The following is a 25,695-nucleotide window of genomic DNA, read 5'->3' as shown; positions in this document are numbered from 1 at the left end:
ACGTTTCTGATCCGCTGTCAAGAGCTTTGGCACCCATCTTGCAGAAACTTTTGTCATTCCCAACTCGTTGGTGATAATGTGCTCAACCCTCTCATGAGAGATGCCCACAACAATATGTCGAGTGGCCAATGGTCGACTCAGCAATCACCATGTCATGCACCCGGGTAATGTTTTCCGGAATGGTTGCTTTTGAAGGCCTTCCTGGACGCGGGTCATCGTCAAGGCTCTCTCTGCCACGCTTGAATTCCGCAGCCCACTTCTTTACAGTAGAAAAGGAAGGGGCATCATCCCCTAAAGTGGAGACCATGTCAGCATGTATCTGTGTTGGAGTTAGCCCTTTCAGTTGCAGGTACTTGATGACTGCCCTACAGCCAGTTTTGTCCATTTCTGGTGATTTCAATTGGTAGGTTCACAAGATGGTCTGGTACAAAGTCAATAATAACACTACAGTTGCAGTTCTTATGTCTATGATTCATTAAATGATTGTACTTGTTGGTGGCCAAAGTTTGTTTCAATCCGATTGAGATATCCCACTTAGGCTTAGAACTTTTCAGCCAGCCCTCGTAGACTGTCTGACTGTAGATAGGAATTGTGGTTTGTTGTTTGACGCCGTACTATTCCAGCTATATGACGGCGATCTGTGAATAATCGAGTCTGGACCAGACAATCCAGTCATTGACATCATGAGCATCGATCCATCCATGGGATACGATGACATGCTGCAACTAATTCAGCGAGCCTGACCACCCGATCCCATTAGTCGCCTCTTACGACACGCGTAGTCGCCTTTTACGACAAGCATGGGTTGCTGAAGACCTACTCTACCCCGGATCTTCACGGGTCACATAAGTAATACACGTACTCTACGCGATTCATTGTATTACTCCTTGAGTAGAAACACCCATTGTTACTTCTAACTAAACAAATGCGTCAAAAACCTTTAGATCATCATAATAACCTGATATTGCTTACGTTGCAGAAACGTGAATGTAGGCGTAAAAGGTTTAAGCCACGTGAAATATGTGAATTGTGATTTTGATCCCAGTGCGTCACTAATCCGAGTATCTAATCAGACATTATCCTCTAATCTGTGCACACCTGCCTACATTGATTTATAGGAACATTTATCATACAGAGATAAGTCTGCGATTGATAATGAGAATATTAAGATGTACTGCACGTTTGTATTGTAGAGACACTGTAGCAGAAGAGAAGGTAGGACATCGTTATTAAAAAGCGCCTGTTACCTGTGTCTGTGTCAAAACACAAAGTTACAAGAAGAGTAATTATTACCATCGAATAACTTGTGAGATCTTGTAGAGTTGAATGTTTTGAGAACAGATTTGATCTTGTTGACAATTACATAGAGCTATTTCACATTAAACCACGGTATCTGTCCTGTTCTAGCGATGACAGGTGTACTTCAACCATGGATAAGCCGGGTGGTAGTCTTGCTTGTGCTGAATCAAGCTCTGTACGTCCAGTCACGTGAGTATATGCATATCTACCTCTGTATATTGTACAAGCAATCACATGTTGAACCTGGGCATACACTTCCTTCACGATATATCATAAGCATAATCGTAGAGCATGATGTTCATATAAATGGAGTTGTGGACTTCATTTCACTTCTTTGAGTGGCATTTAGAAGTCGGATTGGTAACTAAGACAAAATTGTTATGGATGAGCAACTTCTTTATTACAATTTGGCGACGTTTCGGTGTAGATTCTCACACCGTTATCAAGCAAATGATGAGCAACATTTGCTTGATAACGGTGTTAGAATCTACACAGAAACGTCGCCCAATTGTAATAAAGAAGTTGCTCATCCATAACAATTTTGTCTTAGTGACTTCACTTCAGATGAGGAACATCCGAACTATGTGTCTGCAAATGAATATCTGTTCATACAATGCTCATCGTTGTCATAACGTGTCTTTATAAGAGGGACTCGGGTGTCCTCGTCATCTCCGGCGCCGCATCTTGCCGATAAGATTGCATATTAGCATAGCATTTCAGAATTTGACGATCATAGTTCGAATCTCAACGTGACCACAAGTCTGGGTTTCTTATGTGCTTTTACGTTGCAACACCGGAGTGTTTGCCTGAGCCCTCACTCCGTGTTTAACCAGGTGGAACTCCCTCACTGGTCATGCACGATGCAGACACCGATAAAAGTGATTTGTTTTATATTTTCACAATATCAAGGAATAATATAAGCAGTGTATATAAAGCAGTGCTTCAAACCACTTATAACACTAACTGTGACACTACCAGTTGTACGACCTGTGAAGATCCGGGGTAGAGTAGGTCTTCAGCAACCCATGCTTGACTTAAAAGGCGACTATGCTTGTCGTAAGAGGCGACTAACGGGATTGGGTGGTCAGGCTCGCTGACTTGGTTGATGCATGTCATCGATCCCAATTGCATGGATCGATGCTCATGATATCAATCACTGGATTGTCTGGTTCAGACTCGACTATTTACAGACCGCTGTCATATAGCTGGAATATTGCTGAGTGCGGCGTTAAACAACAAACAAACCAACCAACCAACTACCAGTTATACGAGGGCAATATCTTCTTAAAGAAAAACATTTCAAACATGACAAAGTTCCAAACTAGGGTAGGGCATTAAAGTAAAGGAGATACAATTTCATGGTTTTTACATTCACGCAGTCTTATCAATTGCATAGTAATCTTTATTGAAATAGCTACATCGATGCTCATGATATCTGTATCTGATACACTTTGGCCATTGACACATTGTCTTGAATGGTTTATTTTAAACTTCATACATTCATTGATTCATACATTCTTGATTCAGTCTTGAAACATTGTGACCGATATTTCGTATTATGTCTTTCCTTCAAATTATTTTATTGGCCCTTTAATTGTAAGGCCTATTGTTGACAGGTACAAGAAATTTTATGAGCCCATTACACTCTACACAAGTTCATTTCATATTCTGTTTACATCCACGTGCTTGTCCATGCACTGACTAAAACCCGGATGATTAACCAGGACAAACCAAAGAAAGTAGAGAACTTAAATGAAGCTCTCAAACGTGACTTATCCTCACAAGTGGTAGCCTACATTCCCGGCCCCTCAAATGTGAAACAATTAACATTATTACTCCATATTAAGTTCATATCAGTCCTTCACATTCAATTTTCAACTGCTCAGGTTTTCATTTCCATCTCACATCGTGGTCTTTTGTTTCATCACTTTCATGCATCATAAACTGATTCAAGTAGACACACTTTGCTTATTGGCCTTATTAACACAGTCTTTTTTCTAGTCTAGTTTTCACTTCAACCGATCGAACTAGACCATCGTTGCCCGGAAACACATTTGTGATTCTCGCAAGAGGCCACACACATCTTGGAGCATTTTCATTCACAAGTAGCACTATGTCTCCCACTTTGAGATTCACTGTAGATTGTAGCCACTTTTGACGGAGTTGTAAGCCTTGTAAGTATTCCTTCAGCCATCGCTTCCAGAACTGGTCCGCAAGGAATTGAACATGCTTCCAGCGCCTGCAGTAAGTGTCATGTACTGAAAACCCTTTATTGAGGTGAGGAATTTCCTGATCTCAGCAACAATATATGATTTGGCGTAAGTGGCTCCATATGCCTGGAACTGTCAGATACGATGGTTATTGACCTACTGTTGACAATTGCCTCCACTTCACAGAACAATGTTGACAATCCTTCATCATGCAGGCCATACTATTGACACAATAATGCATTCAGTACTTTCCTCACGGTCCTAATCTGTCTCTCCCAAACTCCTCCCATGTGAGAGGCAGATGGGGGATTAAACATCCAATGAATTTCTTTCTGTAGCATGTGTTCCTGGATTTCATGGTGATTCCATGCACGAATTGCTTCTCCTAATTGCTTCTGAGCTCTTCGAAAGTTGGTTCCATTATCAGAACGTACTATATCTGGGACGCCTCTTCGTGCTTCAAACCGCCTCAAAGCATTTATGAAGGAATCCGTGTCCATGCTGTCTAGCTTCTAAAGGTGAATAGCTCTTGTCGTTAAACAGGTAAAGATACAACCACATCGCTTAACTTCACTTCTCCGACGTTTGATCAGAAACGGTCCAAAACAATCCACACCTGGGTGAGCAAATGGTGGTTTTCCAGGCGTGACTCTGTCTTCGGGTAGATTTGCCATTTTCTGATAGGAGCGTTTTCCTTGCAATTGTTTGCACTTGACACAGACTTTCAGTACTTTCCTGATTGTTCTGCGAGCACTGATGACCCCGAACCTTTGTCTTACATGTGACAGAACATGCTCAGACCCTGAATGACCTAATTGTTCATGATAACAATGAACAATCAACGTGACAATACCATGTCCTTTGGGTAGGATCATCTGATGTTTAGATTCTTCAGATATTGGAGCATTATTCAAACGCCCTCCTACACATAGTATTCCATCTTGATTCAGGAATGGTTCAAGTAAGTAAATTGGGCTTGACTTTGTGATGGAGTGGTCATTTAGAAGACATTCCACTTCAAGCCGAAATGCCAGCTTCTGGGTGTACCTGACAATTTCAGTTTCAGCTTGTTTCATCTCGGAAACGACAAGAGGTTCCATGGGATTCCTTTCTTCAGAATTTCTCTCTCAGACTCGTTTCAACAAGCAGTGCTTTAGTCTCAGTATCCAAGCAACCATTTTCTTGAGGTGGTACCAAGAGGAATATCGGCTAAGGAGTCGATCTGTAGTGCATGGTTCAACATTATCAGAACTTGCAAAGTTGACCTTCACTATCTTTACTTCCAAATCCTCTCTTGACACAGCAAGTACTGTTGGTGTTTTTTGCCAAGATTCTTTACTCTCCCATAGGAAGCTCGGTCCCTGCAACAAGTTTTCCTTTGCAAGTAGTTCATCAGCATAAAGTCCATGAGATGCGTCGTCAGCGGGATTGAGTGATGATTGGACATATCACCAACTTTGTGGTAAAGAACCTTCACGAATTTGTGTCACTCTGTTGGCGACAAAAGTTTGGTATCTTTGTAAATCATTTTTAATGTAGTGTAGTACTATCATGTTGTCTGTCCAAAATGTAGATTGTTCGGTTTCCATTCACAGTTCTTTGCATAGCATTTGATCAAGTTTTACACTCAGCACAGCCACACAGAGTTCAAGCCTTGGTATTGTGATACTTTTGATTGGCGCTAATCTCGACTTCCCCATCTGAAAGGAGCAATGGATTCTTCCACATGAATCAATGATCCTAACATATGATACAGCACCATATCCTGCTATTGAAGCATCCGCAAAATGGTGTAATTCAACAGACATCATTTCACAAGTCATCCGGAATCACACATCTTGGGACAGTGAAGTCTTCAATATGACGCAGCTTAGACAGCCAGTTTGACCACCTTTCATGGCTGATTGATTCCAAAGCTGTGTCCCATCCTTTTTGGAGTCGACATTCATCCTGAAATATCATCTTTGCCTTTAAGATCAGTGGTGACAAGAATCTTTTTGGATCATAGACAGAGGTAAGTATGCTGAGGAGACCTCTCTTGGTTGCAGGCATATTCTTTTGTTGGAATTTAAAACCAAGCTGATCAGTTTCAGTGTCCCATTTCACGCCAAGAGCCTTCTCTTGAGGGAGCTCATCATCACACAGATTGATGTCTTTCAACTCTTTGACTCTATCCTCAACTGGGATACCCTGGAGTACTGTTCTACTATTACTGGTCCATTTTGTGAGCCTAAAACCTTCCCTCTGTAGGATCAACTTGATACCTTTCTCCTTGGAATCAACAGATTTCAGACAATCATCTACATAAAAATTGTCAGTAACAGTCTGAATTGTATCTTTCTCAAAATCATCCGCATTGTGTGCTGCAGCTTTCCTCAGTGCATAATTGGACAACTGGAGCTCCATATGCCACCAAATAGATGTGATGTTATCCTATAGACCTATATATCCCCACCTAGTTCACCATTCTTCCACCATATAGGAACCTAAATGCATTGCGATGTTGATCAGCGACCTTTACTCTGTGATACATTGATTCAATATCACCTGCGATGGCAATCCTTTTCTCACAGAAGCGCAACAGTACACCTATTGCTTAAATCTGTACCTTGATAAACTGATTAATTAAAGCTGATTCCACCACACTTGGCTGTCAAACACAATTCTGAATTTCCCTGGCTTGGTGACTACATGATGAGGGAGGTACCAGACTGATCCATCATTAATACATACTTCATCATCAGGAACCTTCTCTGCATAGCCTCTGTACACCACTTTGTACCTGCTTTGTAATGCTCATACATGTCATCATTCCTAGACAGCTTCTTGCTTAATGAACCCGTGCCCGTGGGTTTCACCGAAGTGGTAAACGTCTGAGACCTGCATCACTTGGGGATTTCCTCCCACATTAAGCTGACACGCCGTGATGTAACTGGAATACTGTTAAAAGCGGCCTTAAACCCAACTCACTCACTCACTCTTGCCTAATGATACTAGGCGGATTTACTTTGAAAGGTATGGTAACTTGTAATTACGCCTCTTCTCCCTATCAACAGTATTGTCCCATAATCGAATGACCTGCTTGTCATGGAATGTAAGTTGTGATCTTCCATCACTCACATTGTCCAGATGCTAGAACTTCTCGACTTGTGATTCTAAGTTAGCTTCAACTTGCACAAAGTTGGACGTCATGTCTTGCTGAATGACTCTGTGTAAAGGTCCACTGATGGCCCATCCGAATATTGTTTTTGTTGCATAGGGCTCATCAGCTTGGGATAAAGCTAATGGATTGTCTTGACCTATCCGCACTGTCACTTTGGCAAATTTCCCTTCAACCATGCGCCAGCTTGGACCCTCGCAATTCACAACCCAACACAGGTATTCCAATATACTTGTAGCTTTACTTCTCAGTAATGGCCAAACAACATGTGTGGAGAAGACGACACAAGCCAAGGGAGGTAACTATCCCACTACCTAGGCAGTCTGCCGCTAAACATAAACAACGGTCGCCAACCACACTGGCGCAACCTCCTTTTTTCTTTGTAACACATTACCTGATATGGGTTACTATTAAAGTCTCATACTGTCATAAACAATACCCAAAATAACTGGTCACAATAAAACTTAAAACCTGATGTAGATATCCTTGACATCACGTGATATAAGCTGATACGACACCATAACTATAGCCTAAATGTGAAAAGGTATCCAGACACAGTTGATGGACATAGCAACATAAACATGTTAGAAATCGGTTACATAGTCATTGAGGTGTTGAGGTGGTCGCCGTGCACGGATTGACCTCCTTTGTGCACTGACTGGAGTTGAATACACAGTATCATCAGTGTCATCTGTATTCACAGTGTCATTGTCACTAACATTTTCACGCAAGGAGTCCTGATTATCAAGAGGAGGATGTTCTGGTGGGTTGACTAAAATGTCTTGGTCATGGTATGGTTCATTTAGCACTGGGGGAACGATGGGAAGGGTAGGTGGTTCAGTCCTTTGGGGAACAGTATCTATCTCACCATCAGAAGACTCATCGCACACATATTGCTGAGGAAGTCCACTTGACCGTTAATGTTGACATGGAACTCTGAAGCACTCTGATTTTTTTACTCTATATGATGTGCTTCGCAGTTGGGAACCCACAAACTTCTGAATGTTGCACCATTCACCATCGTTAACAACCACAAGGTATCGATCTCGTGACCGTGATTTATTACGATCTGCATGTAGATATACCAGGTCACCAATGCTGATGTTAGGGGTGGGCAGGCTAGGGATATGGGCTTTAGACATCTCACTGTGTAGGTGATTGGTAGTTCGCTGGTGATGTTGGTCAAGGATCAATTTTCTGTCTCCAACGGGTATTTGGTGGTTGTTAAATTGATCTCTTTGTGTCCACATTTCCCTGGCGGATAACCCTCTGGATCTGATGCGAGAATTTAGTTGAGCAGTGGCTATAGCTAGGGTTATAGGTGTGACCGACCCCCCCAAAGGATCAATTTTTTAACAATTCCAGCTCCAGCTCTTGAATAGCTCGCTCGGCTACGGGATTCTTGTTCTTGTTCTTTATTCGACCAATTTCAATGCAAAGACGTTGACTTCGGAGAAGGTCATCTTGAACTAAGGCCTTAAACCCTGGAGCTGGGTCAGTTCTGATGACCGCCGGGGGTCCATCTAATGGTCTCATCTCAATACTTAGGCGAATCAAAGCCTCACGTAGGGTTCCCTTTTGCTCATTTTCAATGGCACATGTACAGGTGAAAGATGTGACACATTCTCTCAACACAAGTATGAGTAGTCGTTCTCTTTTTATTACATCTGCAGCAAACGCGGCTCCAATGATCTCTGGGGGATCAGTAGATGACTGAGCCACAACTGTGTGGGGAACCTGTTGAAGAGATGTACAGTGATAACATCCGCTTGAAACTTTAGTTATTGCTTGATCCATGTCCAAAGCATAGAAGTAGCGGTTCACAACGAGTTTCAACTGGTGGGCAGAAGGATGATTTAACTGGATGTGCATTGCAGTCAGTAATCCATCCAAGACTTGTCGTGGAATGACGATGCACTCTCTGATGGTAACAAGGGGCTCATTTCTTTGGATCACCAACACACCATCTTTGGCGATGGTCACAGACTGTAGATAACGTTTTACGTCTTTAACATCAGTTTGTTTCTTGGATGGGCGAGTGCCCTGTATGAGATGAGCATGTGTGCGTCTGAGATCAGGACACTCTGACTGGATGGCAAGCCATGCATTCCTGTTGGTGTATGGCATTTTAGATTTCCCTGACATGATGTCCTGAACAGAAGTACCACGTACCGTACAGTCCTCAGTTTGACGAATGAATGAGCAAATCTGACACAGGGGCTCGTCACACTTGGATGCATTTCTACTGGCAAAATCAGATGGAATATTTGCAGAACCACTGAGATGGCGAACAGAGGCCTGGTATCTACTCACTGTCGACAAAAAGGTAGACACTCTGGGGCTTGCTGAAAACTCTCCACGACACAACTTTTCATATGCTTGAACACATGGTTTACTGTCAGTCAGGATACATGCTTGTAGGCTTGACTGTACAAGGTAAGGACTAAAGTGCTTGGTGGCAACAGCTATAGATAGTGCTTCTATTTCACACGGTAGCCATGTCATTTGACGCTGGCGCAGTTTGGCACTGAAGAAACCAGCGAGGAGAGTACTGTTGTCACTTGTAATGTAGAGAGTAGCACCTATGCCATGGTTTTTCACTGCTCCATCTGTAACGATCCATAGCTGGTCATCCCTCCGAGGAAGAACAATGGTTTTATGTGAGGATAGTGCAGATTGAGCATTTCCAAAGGCACAGATAAGTACCTCTGACCAAACTATTCTCTCTGCTGAAGGACGTCCAGCTTGAAGAGTGTCCAATGGACCCAATAGTCCAGCACAACCTGGTATTACCCGGGCTAACACTTTGTAGGCTCCAATAAACGACCTCAAACCCTTGACTGTAGATGGACGGGTGCAACTAGAGAGGGTGGAAATTCTGTGAGGACTTGCTTGAATTGAGCCATTTTTCCAAATCCATCCTAAGATGGTCACACTAGAAGGGCCGACAGTAGTCTTGGCAGCTGAAAGCTTTAATCCATTGAACTGTAAGGCCTGTAGAACACGTCGCCAGTTGTTCAGAAGCTCGTCTACGGTATTACCTCCACAATACAAGTCATCTGCCAACTTGGCCACTGATCCTTCCTTGAGCAAGTGCCCAAGCACACGACACATCAATTCTTCTAACGCAGTTTCAGAGCCCGGCATGCCCATGGCTGATCGGGCATAAACACGGACTCCACGGAAGGGAGTGACCACACCACAATATTTCATTGATCCACGTGACAGGGGTATTTGGTAAAAAGCATTTGTCAAATCTGTGGTTATGATGTACTTCCATGCAGCTATCTGGCGTAATGTAGAATCAACATCAGGCATGAGTGATGGTTGTGGTTTACTATACCGCCCCACATCTGTGAATGCTGTAACCAGACGAAATCCACCATTTGACTTCTTGACAAGGAAGGATGGATTTAAATATTCCACTGATATCCCCACATCTTCAGGCTTGATGAAGACACCAATGTCCTCAAGCTCATCGAATTTGTCTTGCAACTCTACAAGTTTGTCACGTGAGTATTGTGGGACTCGTCCCTTGCGTTGAGGGGGTTGGACAGGACCCATGTTGACAACTGCCTTGAACGGGCCAGATTTTCCATTATATCCATGGACATGTGGATTAAACACATCATCGTACTCCTTTATGAGGGCGTGGAAACTGTTGCGAGTGTCTGGTGTGAACTGGTTATCTGGGTCAATGCGTACCTGTTCTGAACAATTGACCTTGCATGTAGTAGTGGACTGTCTGAGAGGAATGCTTTCTGATTGACTATCGACCATCTCGGTCCCAGAGTTTGGGATGGTGAATACTTGTTGAACCTGGCAAAAGTGCTCATGCTTCTTGAGGACAAGAGGCTCTTTGGTGTCATTAGGAATTCTAATCTTCCCTGAAACGCTGGACACTATATCTGGTGTTGGCCATTCTTTGTGGTCTTTGAATAAATCACCTGTTAGACGTGGTTCCACTGCGAATGTGTCATCTGAGTGGATCAGGTCATCCGGGAGTGATAACTCTATGAAATCGCCAGGCCAGATTGTTGTAGGGGACTTAGGCGCTCGTAAGACATGTGCACGTCTTACTGTATGGTGTGACGAGTGGGTTTCTTGGTTGCCGTACTGGAAGGTGGTTCCATCTCCAAGTGTAATTTGGCGCTTAGCTGGGCGAACGGCAACATCATTTATTTCCATGAACGGTGTTCCTGCAAGCAACTCGACATCAAGGCTCTCCACAACAAGGCCCTCGAAAATAAAATCCTTATTGTCACGGCTGAGAGTTACTCGTGTTTCACCAACAATATGGAGTGGGGATGAACCATCAGCCTGATGGGCAGATTGTGAACTTTTGGTGACTTCAATGCCGAGTCTCCTGGCAGTAGTCTGACTGATCATATTACCTGTAGCTCCACTGTCGAGGGTAAGACATATGACATTATGACCATAAAATGCGTTCATATATGGAGACTGACGTACACTGACTCTATTGACTGAAGCATTGTTTACACTTGAGGCAGTAACGGGAGGTGTAGATACTGTGTCTGTATGAGGGGACTGTCCATCTTCATCCTCTGACTCATCCAGAATGCTAGCTATTTGACGTGCCTTAGCCATGTATTTTCTGTCTTGATCAGGTAAGTATGAACATTCACTGAGAAAGTGATTGTCATTAGGACGACCAGCTGTGTGACAGAGGGGACACATTTTTTAGGTTGACTGGTAACGACGTTTATTGGATGTCTGCTGTATGCGAGGTCTAAAATTAGATCTTTGACTGAAGTTGTTTGCTCTAGTGGTAGCAGTCCTCATGACCTTGGCATCCTCGGATGAATGTATTTCATCTAACAGGGAATTGAGTGCCTGTGATATCTCAGGTTTAATTGACGCTAGAGTACGGGATCTCAGTTCCGTTCCATATCGTTGCTTCACCAGCTTGGGCAAATCAGGATGGATAAGGCGCAACCAAGTCAGGATAATAATGTTCTCTAACGTAGGTGTTAATTCCTCATCCTCGCCAATCGCCTCTCCATGATGAGTGATTCCGCCATTTTGTCTGAGCAGATTATCTTCCACAAATGCAGACAGGCGCTGGTAAAGATCCTCTGGTCGCTCCTCAGGTTGGAGATGTATGTCACACAAATCAAGAAAATGTGCACCAGATGACTGGAAGCCGTAGTGTAGTCTGATAGTCTGCCAGATACTTGAAATCGATACTGAACTTTTCACAATGGTGTTCCTGGCAATTACAGGACAATAATTGGCGATTTGGCCCAACATTAACTCGAGTGATGTTACCTTTTGCGCTGCCGTCTTGCGTTGAGCTCCAGCAACGTCTTCCCCATCATTTTCAAATCCTCGTAACGGGGTTGCACGTGTACGTTTTCCCCACGTGGCGCCGTCAGCAAGAAATGTTGCAAAATTCGTGTCCAGTGATAACGTATATAGTAGGTTTTGTTTCCAATTCTCAAACGAATTAACAGTTTCATGTTTCGTGAGAGACCACTGTTTCGGTGCTCTGTGAGTGTTTGCCATGATGTTATGCTAGAAGGCCTACTTGAAATACCCGCGCTATCGTGGCGATGTCGACCAGGTAGATTGCACACTTATTCGTGTAGTAACTGCGAAAGTCAGGTTAAGTGCCGTGTTCAGAGATGCGGATGATCGTCTCCGCTGCCACCACGCCAGCTTGGACCCTCGCAATTCACAACCCAACACAGGTATTCCAATATACTTGTAGCTTTACTTCTCAGTAATGGCCAAACAACATGTGTGGAGAAGACGACACAAGCCAAGGGAGGTAACTCTCCCACTACCTAGGCAGTCTGCCGCTAAACATAAACAACGGTCGCCAACCACACTGGCGATGGGTAGATCAATCCCTTGAAAGTGTTTCCATTTGTCAACATCACACTGTGATACACCTCTGCCATCTAACACAGGGATCTGAGAGAGCACAGGGACATTTGACATGTTTGTAACATGTCTTCCATTGATGCCTGTTAAGCTAAGGGAGACAAACTTTGTCTGAGACTCATACCTTTTGTCAGTAAGAGTATTCAAAGAAAGCATAGCAGCACCACTGCCATCCAACTTTAAAGTACTTGCCAAGTCTTTGCTTCCTGGGTCTAACAAAGCGTAAGTCTTAATTACTTCATGTTCACTACATCCTTTCACACAGACAGGAACTATGGAGAGAGCTATTCTTGTTCCTCTGGCCCCATTGACTCCATACACTGAACTTGATTGAATCTTGTTCTTGTTGTTGTTGGAGAATGTAACGTGAGATTCGTATCCTGGCTGTCTAGCATCGGCTCTTTAACAGATTTAAAAAATGTCCTTGAACTGTCATGTAGCAAACTGGAATGCTTCCGGTTATGTTGTTTACTGCTATTGTCACACATGCTGTCCTTCACACATCGAGATGACAAATGCCTTGATGAGAAACAATTAAAGCAAAACTTATGTCTTATTGTAAACTTCATCTTCTTGAACTTCTTTTCTCCGTCTGCCTTGAATGAAGAAGGGAAGCTTCTCTACAATCTTTCTCATTCTCAATTGATTGTCGATTTCGCCTAGCCTGCTCATTGCTGTAAGTGAAACCATACAGCTTCTAACAGACTCCGTGTATCTTCTCAATCTAGCACTGTCATTAGGTTTCAAGTTGGGGACTTGGCTTGTCCAAGACACTGCGTTTGGATTGAGTTGCTGGTCACTTACTCTGTCTGTGGGTTTCGGGTTACTTGACACTAAATGCACTCTTTCGGGATTTGTGCCCATTATACCATCATCTTTAACAGAAGGGGGTCCATCGATTTCATCGATTGCCTTTATCTCAATTTGAAGATTCTCTTCCTGTAATTCACGTTCAAATTTCTTTAACTTCTGTTCCTGACTCTTCTTCAGAGCAGATTGTTTGACTTTCAGTACAGCTCTCCTAGCTGCAATCTTCTATCTCGTGCTTCCACTACTTGCATGGCTTCCTACTTGACTCGGGGCGGTCGGGTAGCCTAGTGGTTAAAGCGTTCGCTCGTCACGCGGAAGACCCGGGTTCGATTCCCGACATGGGTACAATGTGTGAAGCCCATTTCTGGTGTCCCCCGCCGTGATATTGCTGGAATATTGCTAAAAGCGGCGTAAAACCGTATTTACAATGAGACCATTTATCTGATTTTCAGTTCTGGTGAATGCAGATTGGATATCCGCCCTTTCTTTATTCAGTTGAATTATCCTTTCACTCTGAACTTCATCTTTATTTATTGTTACATTAGCCATTCTGTCTCTAACAATCCAGCTGTATGTGTCACTTCTAATGTCTGATGATAACATTCTTAGTTATAAATAAGATTTCTTGTACTTTTATGTAGGTGATACACTTGCGCCATTGACACACACTTCTGTACACTGTCTTGAATGGTTTATTTTAAACTTCATACATTCATTGATTCATACATTCTTGATTCAGTCTTGAAACATTGTGACCGATATTTCGTATTATGTCTTTCCTTTAAATTCTTTTACTGGCCCTTTAATTGTAAGGCCTATTGTTGACAGGTACAAGAAATTTTATAGGCCCTTTACACCCTACACAAGTTCATTTCATATTCTGTTTACATCCACGTGCTTGGCCGTGCACTGACTAAAACCCGGATGATTAACCAGGACAAACCAAAGAAAGTAGAGAACTTAAATGAATCTCTAAGTGAATTATCCTCACAAGTGGTAGCCTACAATATCAATCACTGGATTTTCAGGTTCAGCCTCGATTATTTACAGACCGCCGTCATATAGCTAGGATATTGCTGAATGCGGCGTTAAACAACAACAAACAATTTCTGTCCGACAGAAAAGCATAACGTCTGGTGTCCCTTCCTCGTTAAACATTCCAAGAATAGCAGCGCCTTAAACGTAAGTGAGTGATTGAGTTTAACGCCGCTTTTAACAGTATTCCAGTTATATCGCAGCGTGTCAGCTTTATGTGGGAGGAAAGCCCGAGTTGATGCAGGTCTCAGACGTTTACTACTTCGGTGAAACCTACGAGCACGGGTATGGTGCTGACAAACCTAGAAACATAATCGGGGCGAACCGGGATTCGAACCCACAATCATAGGTTTCTGGCGTGCCCAGGTTACGCAACTCTGCACAGCGAATCGCGGTGCCATAGACGACTGGGACATCCGTGCCCCCTACGCCTTAAACAACTGGTCCACCCGTGCCCCCAACGCCAAAGACGACTGGGCCGTCCGTGCCCCCCACGCCTTAGACGACTGGGCAACCCGTGCACCCACGCCTTAGACGACTGGGCAACCCGTGCCCCCAACGCCTTAGACGACTGAATCACACCTCCCATCACCCTAATTAGATTATGTACATGTTTAGAATCTCATGTGAATCCTCTGCATGTTTGGATTAAAGGGCATCATTCTATACTTGCATAGGCGTGTGAAATTAGGAACGTGTTTAGAATCTGAAACATATTTTAACACGACATATACCATTTATATATTTACAGTGGTTTTCCCAACATCACCATTTTATACGATGACTGGCTCCAGCTTTATCAGCGAAGGTAGCGGCCCTTTAGTCGTCACAGTCTCGCGATTCGGGATTTCTTTCGCAGACCCTGCCACAATTTATTACACCATTGAAAATGCCATGCCTCCGAGTATGGACATCGTTGAAACTTCTGTGACAACCGGCGTCAACTTAACGGAAGTCTTCGGAGCCACGACCACAATGATCACTATCACCGTACCTATCAGTGACGACTCGGTGAGATCATTGTGAACAGCATTAATGTCACTGTAGTAATCGTCAAATCGTAGTGGAGAAGTAATTAAAACCACATTAGCAGCGGACGTACTTTAAAATAGGTCCACGTCACCAAGGTCACAAGCATGTCAACATTGATATTCCCATATTTTCTGCTTTGACACGGAGGTAAGCTGGCACTCAACCTATACATTTGAGAAATAATGTCATGATGAAGAGAAACGCACATGCAAAACTTCTGCTACCTAAGTGTGGCAATCTCAGAGTTGACAGCCAAATATGCAATTTGAGAGAATTTGAAAGCATGGTCAATACAATATAATACTTAAAGGTTTTGCAAACATAAACAACAGAAAATATGTGTTGAATCCAACAACTAAACTAAACAACTACCATATTCCATTAACATTTATGAAAAAATGGCCGAGGAATGGCTGTAAAATTTTTTTTCTAAATTCTGATCTTAGCAACCCTGCAATCGATGACATTACAAGATTTAACGAAGGCATATCTTTTCCATACAAATAAAATAGTTATGAAACTGTTAGGGACATTCTATGGCGACCAGAATCGGAACAGGCCATTTCCTCATTGAAACAACCGACAATGAAAGTAAAATGTAACCTTATAAAAATTGTTTGAAAAAACTTTAGTCATGACAACATGTTGTTTTACAAACAAAATTGTGATCGATATTCATTGCCATCTCCGTCTACCACCACCGTAATGATTTGGCAGGAGGGGATTTAAAAGTCCATCAGAAAACACGCCTAGATTCTCTAGCTCCCTTCAAAAGGCGAACACAATGTACTGACATCACTGAAGTCAAAACACACTTGATCATAGCAACTTGTCAAACTTGATGAGATTCATTTCAGAACACGCACAATGAAGAAAATTATACACAAACCACTGTTTCTGAGCCGTAACTGTCACACTATTTCTCTTTCACACGCTTGTGTTGAATCTGTGAAAACTTCAAATTGACAGGTCAAATCATGCAGATTCCTGGTGTTAAAATAGCCGGCTTGTCTGCAGCCTTAAAAGCGTCTTGTCTGCGGCCTAAAAAACGGCTGTTCAGTCATATTCCAGTTCCATTGGTAATCACATTGTACCAGCAGGCTCATTCCCAGTGAATCTACAGGTTAATGTTGAACCACATCATAGATCGGTGTTGTCATCTTGCTTCGTAACCTGTCTGCCGAGGCACGGAAAATGTAAACATTGGCAGCCATATTGACAGTTTTGAAGTGTAAGTAACTGTGGTGTAGGTCAAGTTCTCCCACATCCGAGTTCGGGGTGGGTTATTTTGATTTTGATTATTTACTGGGGGTAATTGCTTACTAACTAATATGACTTACACATGCAAAACAAATAGTACAATGTGAATTCATAAGGTTTGTTGTAGAAATATATTCTTTTAGCATATAAAACCTTTTATCTACTACCTGTCATCCCTACAATGGAAATGGCATGTTCGATTTCAACGAAATAACTTCTTCTCTCTCTGATTCCCAAGAAATGATTCAGTGAGTCCAAACAGTGCACAGCAGGTTGGTAGAAATTAAAACATCTGTCTTTGGATTAAGTTTGGAGGGTTATTTGTCAACTTCTTTTTGAAAACTGTGTGTTAAATATATAACTTCCTGTGAGGATCCTGGGTAGAATAGGTCATCAGCAACCCATGCTTGCTGTAAAATGCGACTATGCTTGTGGTAAGAGGCTACTAACGGGATCGGGTGGTCAGGCTCGCTGACTTGGTTGATGCATGTCAACGTATCCCATATGCGTGGATCGATGCTCATGATGTCAATCACTGAATTGTCTGGTCCAGAGTCGATTATTTACAGACCGCCGTCATATAGCTGGAATAGCGGCGTTAAACAACAAACGAACAAACAAACAAAACATGTGGCCACTTTGTCGAACGGCAGTTAAGATTAAGGACCTTTGTACCATGTGTTGTTACGCGTTGAAAGAGAACATCGTTTTCAAAGCGTTGTTGCCGACATGGACGAATGTAGATAAAACTACTGTGTTTTTAAATTTAGTGTAGTCCCACTGTAGAGTAGATACCTCTTATCTTTACATTTGAAACCTCTTAAGCGCTCGGTTTCAAATTAAAATAAAAGGTATCTATCTACTCTACAGTGGGGCGAATCTACTCTACAGTGGGACGACATCAACTTTCAAAACACAGTAACTTTATCTCCTAACTAGTGAAAGTAACAGGAGTCAAAATTGTAAATTGTTCTAAATATAAAACGTCAACGCCATGAAATAACCAGTCTCGATTATCCACCGACACAGATTCCATTGGGCGGAAGAGGCAAAAAAGGCGGTGAAAATTATTTGAAAATCAGTGATGACATCAGGTGTCGGAAAGGGTACGCCTGCCGTGTCTTAGCGGTAGCACCCGCCACTCGAGGCAACATATTCCGATTATCATGTCATGAAGGGATCATAGTAAGGTTGAAATTGGGATACTTACGAGAACTTGTTAAAAAATTACAATTTGCTAAATAATATGTAACCAACAAGGGAATGTAATGCTTACTCCACGATGATGAAGATGTATATATACGTGCACAACGTTAACACAGTGCACAATGGTAGTAGTCATGAAATGTAATTTGAAAAGATATACACAAGATTAAATTTTATGTCTCTTGTGCAAGTGCTCCACTTGTAAAATAACGGTAAAACCTTTGTCGGAAACACCTGCTGTCATCGCTGATATTCAGTGGTCCATTCATATAATTTTCACAGCTATTTTGCCCTTTACGCCAAATGGAATGTGTTTCGGCGGATAATCAAATCAGGTTATTCTCTTGTATTAACATTTTATATTTAATATTCTATATATTTTATTAGAATCTACATGAAATTGACATGTGTCAGAGAAAACGATAATTACTGTTGATGCAGTGCAGCGGATATAATTAAATTGCCATTTGCAAAATATAACAGATTGCAAGGAAGATCAGTTATATGCAATGTTATAACAACGTTGATATTTGTGTCAGATTTTCGAAGGAACGGAGTCCTTTCACATTAGGATCCTGAACACAAGTACCGGCGATCCTGGGCCCGACGACACCTTCACGTTTACTGTCATTGACGACGACGGAAGTAAGTAAGGCAACATTCAAGGACATATTTCTCGTCAGCATTGCGACACGCATTGCGTGGATACATAGGTCTTAATGTAACAGTGATGGTTGCTCGGACATCCTTGGTCTTAAACGCACCGGATTAGAATAGGTCTTCAGCAACCTATGTTTGCCGTAAAAGGCGACTAACGGGATCGCTGAATTGGTTGATGCATGTCAACGTATCCCATATGCGTGGATCGATGCTCATGATGTCAATCACTCGATTGTCTGGTCCAGACTCGATTATTTACAGACCCCCGTTATATAACTGTAATATTGCTGAGTGCGGCATTAAACATCATACAAGCAAACATCCTGGATTTCGAAACTGAACCCGTTCGTGGTAACGTCCTTGACCTGCCGCATTGTATCGGACGTTCTCCCCAAACCAGGCTGGCATGCCGTGATCTAGCTGAAATACTGATCAAAGCGGCATTGAATAAACTCACTCTCAGTGAATTGTGTGTGTTTGGTGTGTAGGAATCACGGAGTGGTCGGAGTGGGTGCTCGGGGTGTGTGGGGGTACATGTGGGATGGAGCAGAGGATGGATACCAGGACACGGATGTGTGACACCGAACATCAGGAAAATCTCCGTTCGTGTTTGCCATTCAGCAGTACTGAAGAAAGAGCAGTCAATTGTGCCTCGCCTCGGTGTACAACCACAACAGCCCCAACCACAACGCCACCCCCTACAACCACAACTCCTCCAACAACCACAACACCCCCAACAACCACAACGCCTCCAACAACCACAACACCCCCAACAACCACAATGCCTCCAACAACCACAACACCCCCAACAACCACAATGCCCCCAACAACCACAACACCCCCAACAACCACAATGCCTCCAACAACCACAATGCCCCAAACAACCACATCACCCCCAACAACCACAATGCCTCCAACAACCACAACACCCCCAACAACCACAATGCCTCCAACAACCACAATGCCTCCAACAACCACAACACCCCCAACAACCGCAATGCCTCCGACAACCACAATGCCCCGTACAACCACAACGCCTCCAACAACCACAACACCCCCAACAACCACAATGCCTCCAACAACCACATCACCCCCAACAACCACAACGCCTCCAACAACCACATCACCCCCAACAACCACAATGCCTCCAACAACCACAATGCCTCCAACAACCACATCACCCCCAACAACCACAACACCCCCAACAACCACAATGCCTCCAACAACCACAATGCCTCCAACAACCACATCACCCCCAACAACCACAATGCCTCCAACAACCACAATGCCTCCAACAACCACAACGCCTCCAACAACCACAACACCCCCAACAACCACAATGCCTCCAACAACCACAATGCCTCCAACAACCACATCACCCCCAACAACCACAACACCCCCAACAACCACAATGCCTCCAACAACCACAATGCCTCCAACAACCACAACACCCCCAACAACCACAATGCCCCCAACAACCACAACACCCCCAACAACCACAATGCCTCCAACAACCACAATGCCCCCAACAACCACATCACCCCCAACAACCACAATGCCTCCAACAACAACAACACCCCCAACAACCACAATTCCTCCAACAACCACAATGCCTCCAACAACCACAGCACCCCCAACAACCACAATGCCTCCGACAACCACAACACCCCCAACAACCACAACGCCTCCAACAACCACAACACCCCCAACAACCACAACACCCCCAACAACCACAACGCCTCCAACAACCACAACGCCTCCAACAACACCAACGACACCGGCCCATACTTGGACCACATGGTCAACGCCCCCTACTTGGACCACATGGTCAACGCCTCCAACATGGACCACATGGTCAACGCCCCCAACATGGACCACATGGTCAACGCCCCCAACATGGACCACGTGGTCAACGCCCCCAACATGGACCACGTGGTCAACGCCTCCAACATGGACCACATGGTCAACGCCTCCAACATGGACCACATGGTCAACGCCTCCAACATGGACCACGTGGTCAACGCCCCCAACATGGACCACGTGGTCAACGCCCCAAACATGGACCACGTGGTCAAGGCAACCAACATGGACCGCATGGACCACTCCGCCGAAGAGCTGGACACCATGGACTAATCCCCAGCCTGGTAATTTACAGAATTTCTGCTGCCCAATTACACTCACAATATACGTCACCCCCTCCATATCATCTTACAGTGAAACTCAGGTTGTGTTCGCTTCAGACGTGCATATATTGAAAGCATATTACTACACATCGACAGTCTCCATTCTCCGTATTCTTTGTTCTTGAAGCCACGATGTGACCTTGCATGCTTCTAATTCACTTGATACCCGTGAAGATCCGGGGTAGAATAGGTCTTCAGCAACCCATGTTTGCCGTAAAAGGCGACTATGCTTGTCGTAAAAGGCAACTAACGGCATCGGGTGGTCAGGTTCGCTGACTTGGTTGATGCATGTCATCGATCCCAAATGCGTGGATCGATGCTCATGATATTAATCACTGGATTGTCTGGTCCAGACTCGATTATTTACAGACCGCCGTCATATAGCTTGAATATTGCTGAGTGCGGCGTTAAACAACAAACCAACCAACCAACCAATCTAATTCACTTGTGGGCACGGGTGGCCCAGTCTTTCAAGACGCCGCTATTCCCTTGGGCGCGCCAGAACCTATGATTGTGGGTTCGAATCCGGATTCGCCCCAATTATGTTTTTAGGTTTGTGAGCACCATACCCGTGCTCGTGGGTTTCACCGAAGTGGTAAACGTCTGATACCTGCATCACTTCGGGCTTTCCTCCCACATTAAGCTGACACGCCGCGATGTAACTGGAAAACTGTTAAAAGCAGCGTTAAGCCCAACTCATTCACTCACTCTAATTAAATAGGCTTCTGTTTTATGGTGTTTTATATTTGTCCTCGTAACCATAGTTACATGTACATAATAACTCGGCCATATGAGCGTGCGTGTAGCAGAGATGCCCACGGTCCCTAGTAAGGAGGCCTAACTTTGGTTGTTGATGGCCAATGGCCTGTTTATATACTGTGTTGTTAAGTAATAAGTTTCCTCATTAAAATTATGATGTGATTAAAAATGTGATGTGATATACTGCCTTGTTCCCTCTGTCCTTCCAAGTACCTATTCTATATGCTATAATTGTTTGACATGTTTAACATGGCTGAAATACTGCTGATGTGACTCAAACTTTTAACACTCACCTATACAATTAATGTATTAATATGCGTAATAGGAAGATTATAATTTATATATTCAAGTGGAAAAACGTACCTGTGTTTCATATAAAAGGTGTACATGTTAAGTTATAGATAATAACATCGCTTCCAGTTGTCCATAACAATCAGCGCGTTTTGTCATCTTATTACTTTTGTTGTCCTTACATGTACATATATATGCTCTCTGCCTCATAACATTCATTCACCTGATAAAGGAGTAAGCATATACATCAAAACGTTGTGTTTCGCCATAATAATGAAGTTGACATCCATAAATTTTCTTCCCTAACAACGTAATATCTGGTCTTTGGTCTGATCTATGTTTTACCGTTACCAATTCATTGACAAATCCCAATATCTAGTAACAGGAGACAGAGCGACCCGCCCTAAAAGAGAGGTGTTGTGACAACTGAATGAACAATATCAGGTTTGACCATTATTTAAATTTATATAGGCAGCAACGGTGCAGTGAAGACACCAGGTGATTGAAAACAGCCTTGGTGATGTTGTTCCAAATGTCGACCAAAGATTGGTCCAACTGAACAAGGGTTACCGACTGGTTCTGGTCCTATCGTAGACGTTTCTCCATCACATCCCAGACATGTCCTATGGGGGAGAGGTCTTCAGAAACAGCCGTCCAAGGCAGTATAGCAATGTTATTTTGCCTCTAAAGGTTCTCCTGGACGCCTGTATACCTTTCCTGGCTACCAGAGCTGTCCAAATGAAACCTGGACTCATCTTTGAATAGTTTCGTCACATTCCTGTCTTCTGAAACTCCAATGCTGTCTACACCAAGACAGGCGTGCCTGACCTTGTCGTGGAAGCACAATTGGGTGTGTCGCTGGATGTCGGGCCCGATGTCGTGCTCCCTCAACCGGTTGCATTCAGTTCTGCCACTCATTGGTCTCAACCCAGGGATTGTCCGAGCTGTTAATGTGGCAGTTTGGTGTCGATTCCGTAGATGCCCCAACGAATATTGTTGTCCTGTTTGACGTGACGTCTCCAAAGAGTTACTAATGTGGTTCGATGAACATTAAATTGGCTAGTTCGTTTTGTGCCATTTCTTTTTGCAGCATGCCCACGCTGTGGCATTTCGTAAACGTTATTTACGATTAAACAAATGCGTTATATGATAACCTGATAGCTAAACAACACAAACATAGAAATTGTGCGCCGTGCATTGCCAATCATACGTGAAAATTGTAAATCACAACCTGAAAGTCGAGCATACGTCTTAATGAATATGTATTTAATTTAAGAATACATTTATATTTTGAGTGACCTTTGTATGAAACACAGTTACCATTTTCGATTATCAGAGCAGTATTTATTGGTACATTAAGAACATCTAAAAATTCGAATGGTTTTCCGCTATCACCCGGCTATTTCCAACATTGCCAGAATATAACATGTTGAGTGTTTCTACTAATTTTAGAGTGGTCTCGCTGGTCAGCACTCGGTCCTTGCTCCACTACATGTGGACTAGGCTGCGTTTCCCGTCAAAGGTCAAGGCCGTGTCCAAGTAATGCCCCAACCTGCGACGTGCGGCAAGTTGAAACAGAGTCACTTGAATGCAATGTTGGCATTTGTCCAGGTATGTAGTTAATTACAGGGTAGCCATGACACTTGTCAGGGTATGTCCTCCATTACAGGGTAGCAATATTATAGCGATTTGCTGTCAAACTTCCCTGAACCACAGCCAATTCAGATCTCGTGGTGTAGGATATGGCCCCCGACACAATGACACTACCGCCACCGAATTTGTCGAATTCACGTACACAATTTGGGGCAAAACGCTCATTTCGACGATGATAAACACGTTGTCTTCCATCTCGCCGGTGAAGAAGAAATCGTGATTCATCGCTGAACCACACTCGTCTCCAGTTTTTCAAATTCCAATGCTGTAAGGTATGACACCAACGCAAGCGTCGCTGTCGATGGATCTGTTGCAAATCAGAGACGATAACTGGTCTTCTGGGTCGGATTCCAGCCTCGCGAAGATGGTTCCTGACAGTCTGGTCCGATATCCTCCTCAAACCAGGGATGTGTCCTGCAGTCTCCGTAGCTGTGGCAATGCGATAACGTAGGTTGAGTAGTCGAATTTAGCGATCCTGTACAGTGGTGGTAACTCTTGGTCGGCCGGTTCTCGGACGGTCTGCAGTGGAATTGAACTGTGTGTATCGGCCCCAAAGGCGGCAAATCGTGCTCTGGTGGACGCTGAAGTTGCGTGGAACAGAAGACTGCCATTCCCCTCTTTGGATTCGTCCCATGGCGATGTTCTGATCGGCAGCGCTGAGTCTCGGCATTTTCGAACGTGAAAAACGTTGACAATTGATGACAAATTATTGGCTTATGTTTGCCTTATTATAGCCACTACGTGCACGTGCGTTTTGCTTTACTGTTTACCTCCATGACATTTTTGAACAAATGTGAAAACAATGCCGGTTAAGAAATTGCAAATCGACAATGGCTGCGTTTTGACGCAGCGTTTGTCAAATATAAGGCCATCGACATTTTCCAATAACAAGTATCCAATTTATATACCGTTTTTTGTGAAGTAAGGTTCAATGAACAACATACTACCTGTGCGTTTCTTTTTTTGAAGAGTGTATGTATTCATGATGACATCTCCTCGATGTTTATAAGATGAAACACTTCAACACCTTCAGAATGGGGAGCTTGGCATGAATGGCAAGATGATGGCTGCTGTTCGGTAACCTGTGGTGTGGGCGTGATTAAGAGAGAGCGACGTCGAGTCTGTGGCACAATGAACAGTTCAAATGGCACTTGTGGGGGAAGTGGTGTTGGACGTGACACACAATCGTGTTTCGAAGTCGCTTGTTAACCAGCATACCAACGAGGGCCTTGTGAAGGTAAATTGGCATGTTGTTTGTTGTTTTGTTGTTTGTTGTTTAACGCCACTATCGGCAATATTCCAATATTGTGACGTGACACACATCAATATGTGTGTATTCGACCACTCGTTTCGACGTGTAGCTTAACGCCACTATCAGCAATATTCCAGCTATATAATCTATTGTCTTTATTCTTTCAGTCTCTTTGACATTATTCATTCATGGGCGAACACCCCTCATCATTATTTACACACACAAACCATCCTCATTCTCAGTCTTGAGAAGGATGAGTGACTTGAAGTGATAAGATGAGATATCATAACGGTGTTGAGTGCCCAAGTCGGATATAATAGACCATACACATTTGGCAAAACTTTTCTTCACCTTCGTTGTACGTACGTTAAAACCTTGATTCTATCCATAGCGTACCATGAGCACAAGCTCCATGCTCTGTGGCCTGTGGCTCACTGTGGTCAACGTGATTTAACATCGAATATTTCGTTACAGATGTCCGAGTTTTGCCAGCCAAGTACCCTCTTCTGGTGTACAATGTGAATGAAACATCAGCAGACATAAATATATATGATATGATACTTTGTTTTGTTTTGTTTTGATTTTTGGTTTAGTGCTCGACTTACGTTTTCCATTGATATACATGTCAAAGAAATGCGGACATCCTGTTAATGAGTGAGAAATGGGCTTCAAATGGTTTTCTTTGTGGTCGTAGATTCCCTGATCCTCCTTTAATGTTTGTTTGTTTGTTTGTTTGTTTAACGCCGTGCTCAGCAATATTCCAATTTTATGACGACGGTCTGTAAGTAATCGAATCTTGACCAGACAATCCAGTGATTGACATCATGAGCATCGTTCCACGAAATTGTGATACGATGACATGCATCAACCAAGTCAGCGAGTCTGACCACCCGATCCCGCTAGTCGCCTCTTACCACAAGCATAGTCGCATTTTACGGCAAGCATGGCTTGCTGAAGACCTATTCTTCCCCGGATCTT

The 25,695-nt window shown here is 43.4% G+C and overlaps 1 protein-coding gene across 1 annotated transcript; it reads left to right on the top strand.

Annotated features, from left to right (window-relative positions):
• Positions 1-1,198: 1,198 nt before the first annotated feature.
• Positions 1,199-25,277, top strand: LOC124122478 (uncharacterized protein PB18E9.04c-like). The gene is made up of 8 exons (XM_048403991.1): positions 1,199-1,215; positions 1,408-1,488; positions 15,173-15,432; positions 18,459-18,564; positions 19,068-20,723; positions 23,265-23,423; positions 24,499-24,702; positions 25,192-25,277. Exons 2-7 carry the CDS (start codon positions 1,410-1,412, stop codon positions 24,672-24,674), a joined length of 2,436 nt encoding a protein of 811 aa, XP_048259948.1. The 5' UTR covers positions 1,199-1,215; positions 1,408-1,409; the 3' UTR covers positions 24,675-24,702; positions 25,192-25,277.
• The last annotated feature ends 418 nt before the right edge of the window (positions 25,278-25,695 follow it).

Source organism: Haliotis rufescens, unplaced genomic scaffold (genome assembly GCF_023055435.1).
Source record: "Haliotis rufescens isolate VD_foot unplaced genomic scaffold, xgHalRufe1.0.p SCAF_30, whole genome shotgun sequence".
Classification (NCBI taxonomy): Eukaryota; Metazoa; Mollusca; class Gastropoda; order Lepetellida; family Haliotidae; genus Haliotis; species Haliotis rufescens.
This window is presented reverse-complemented; position numbering and strand designations above follow the sequence as displayed.

Coding starts and splice junctions, on each gene's coding strand:
- LOC124122478 (XM_048403991.1), top strand. CDS start 1,410: ATGACAGGTGTACTTCAACCATGGATAAGCCGGGTGGTAGTCTTGCTT. Junction 1,489..15,172: donor AGCTCTGTACGTCCAGTCAC/GTGAGTATATGC, acceptor ATATATTTACAG/TGGTTTTCCCAACATCACCA. Junction 23,424..24,498: donor CAATGTTGGCATTTGTCCAG/GTATGTAGTTAA, acceptor CAACACCTTCAG/AATGGGGAGCTTGGCATGAA.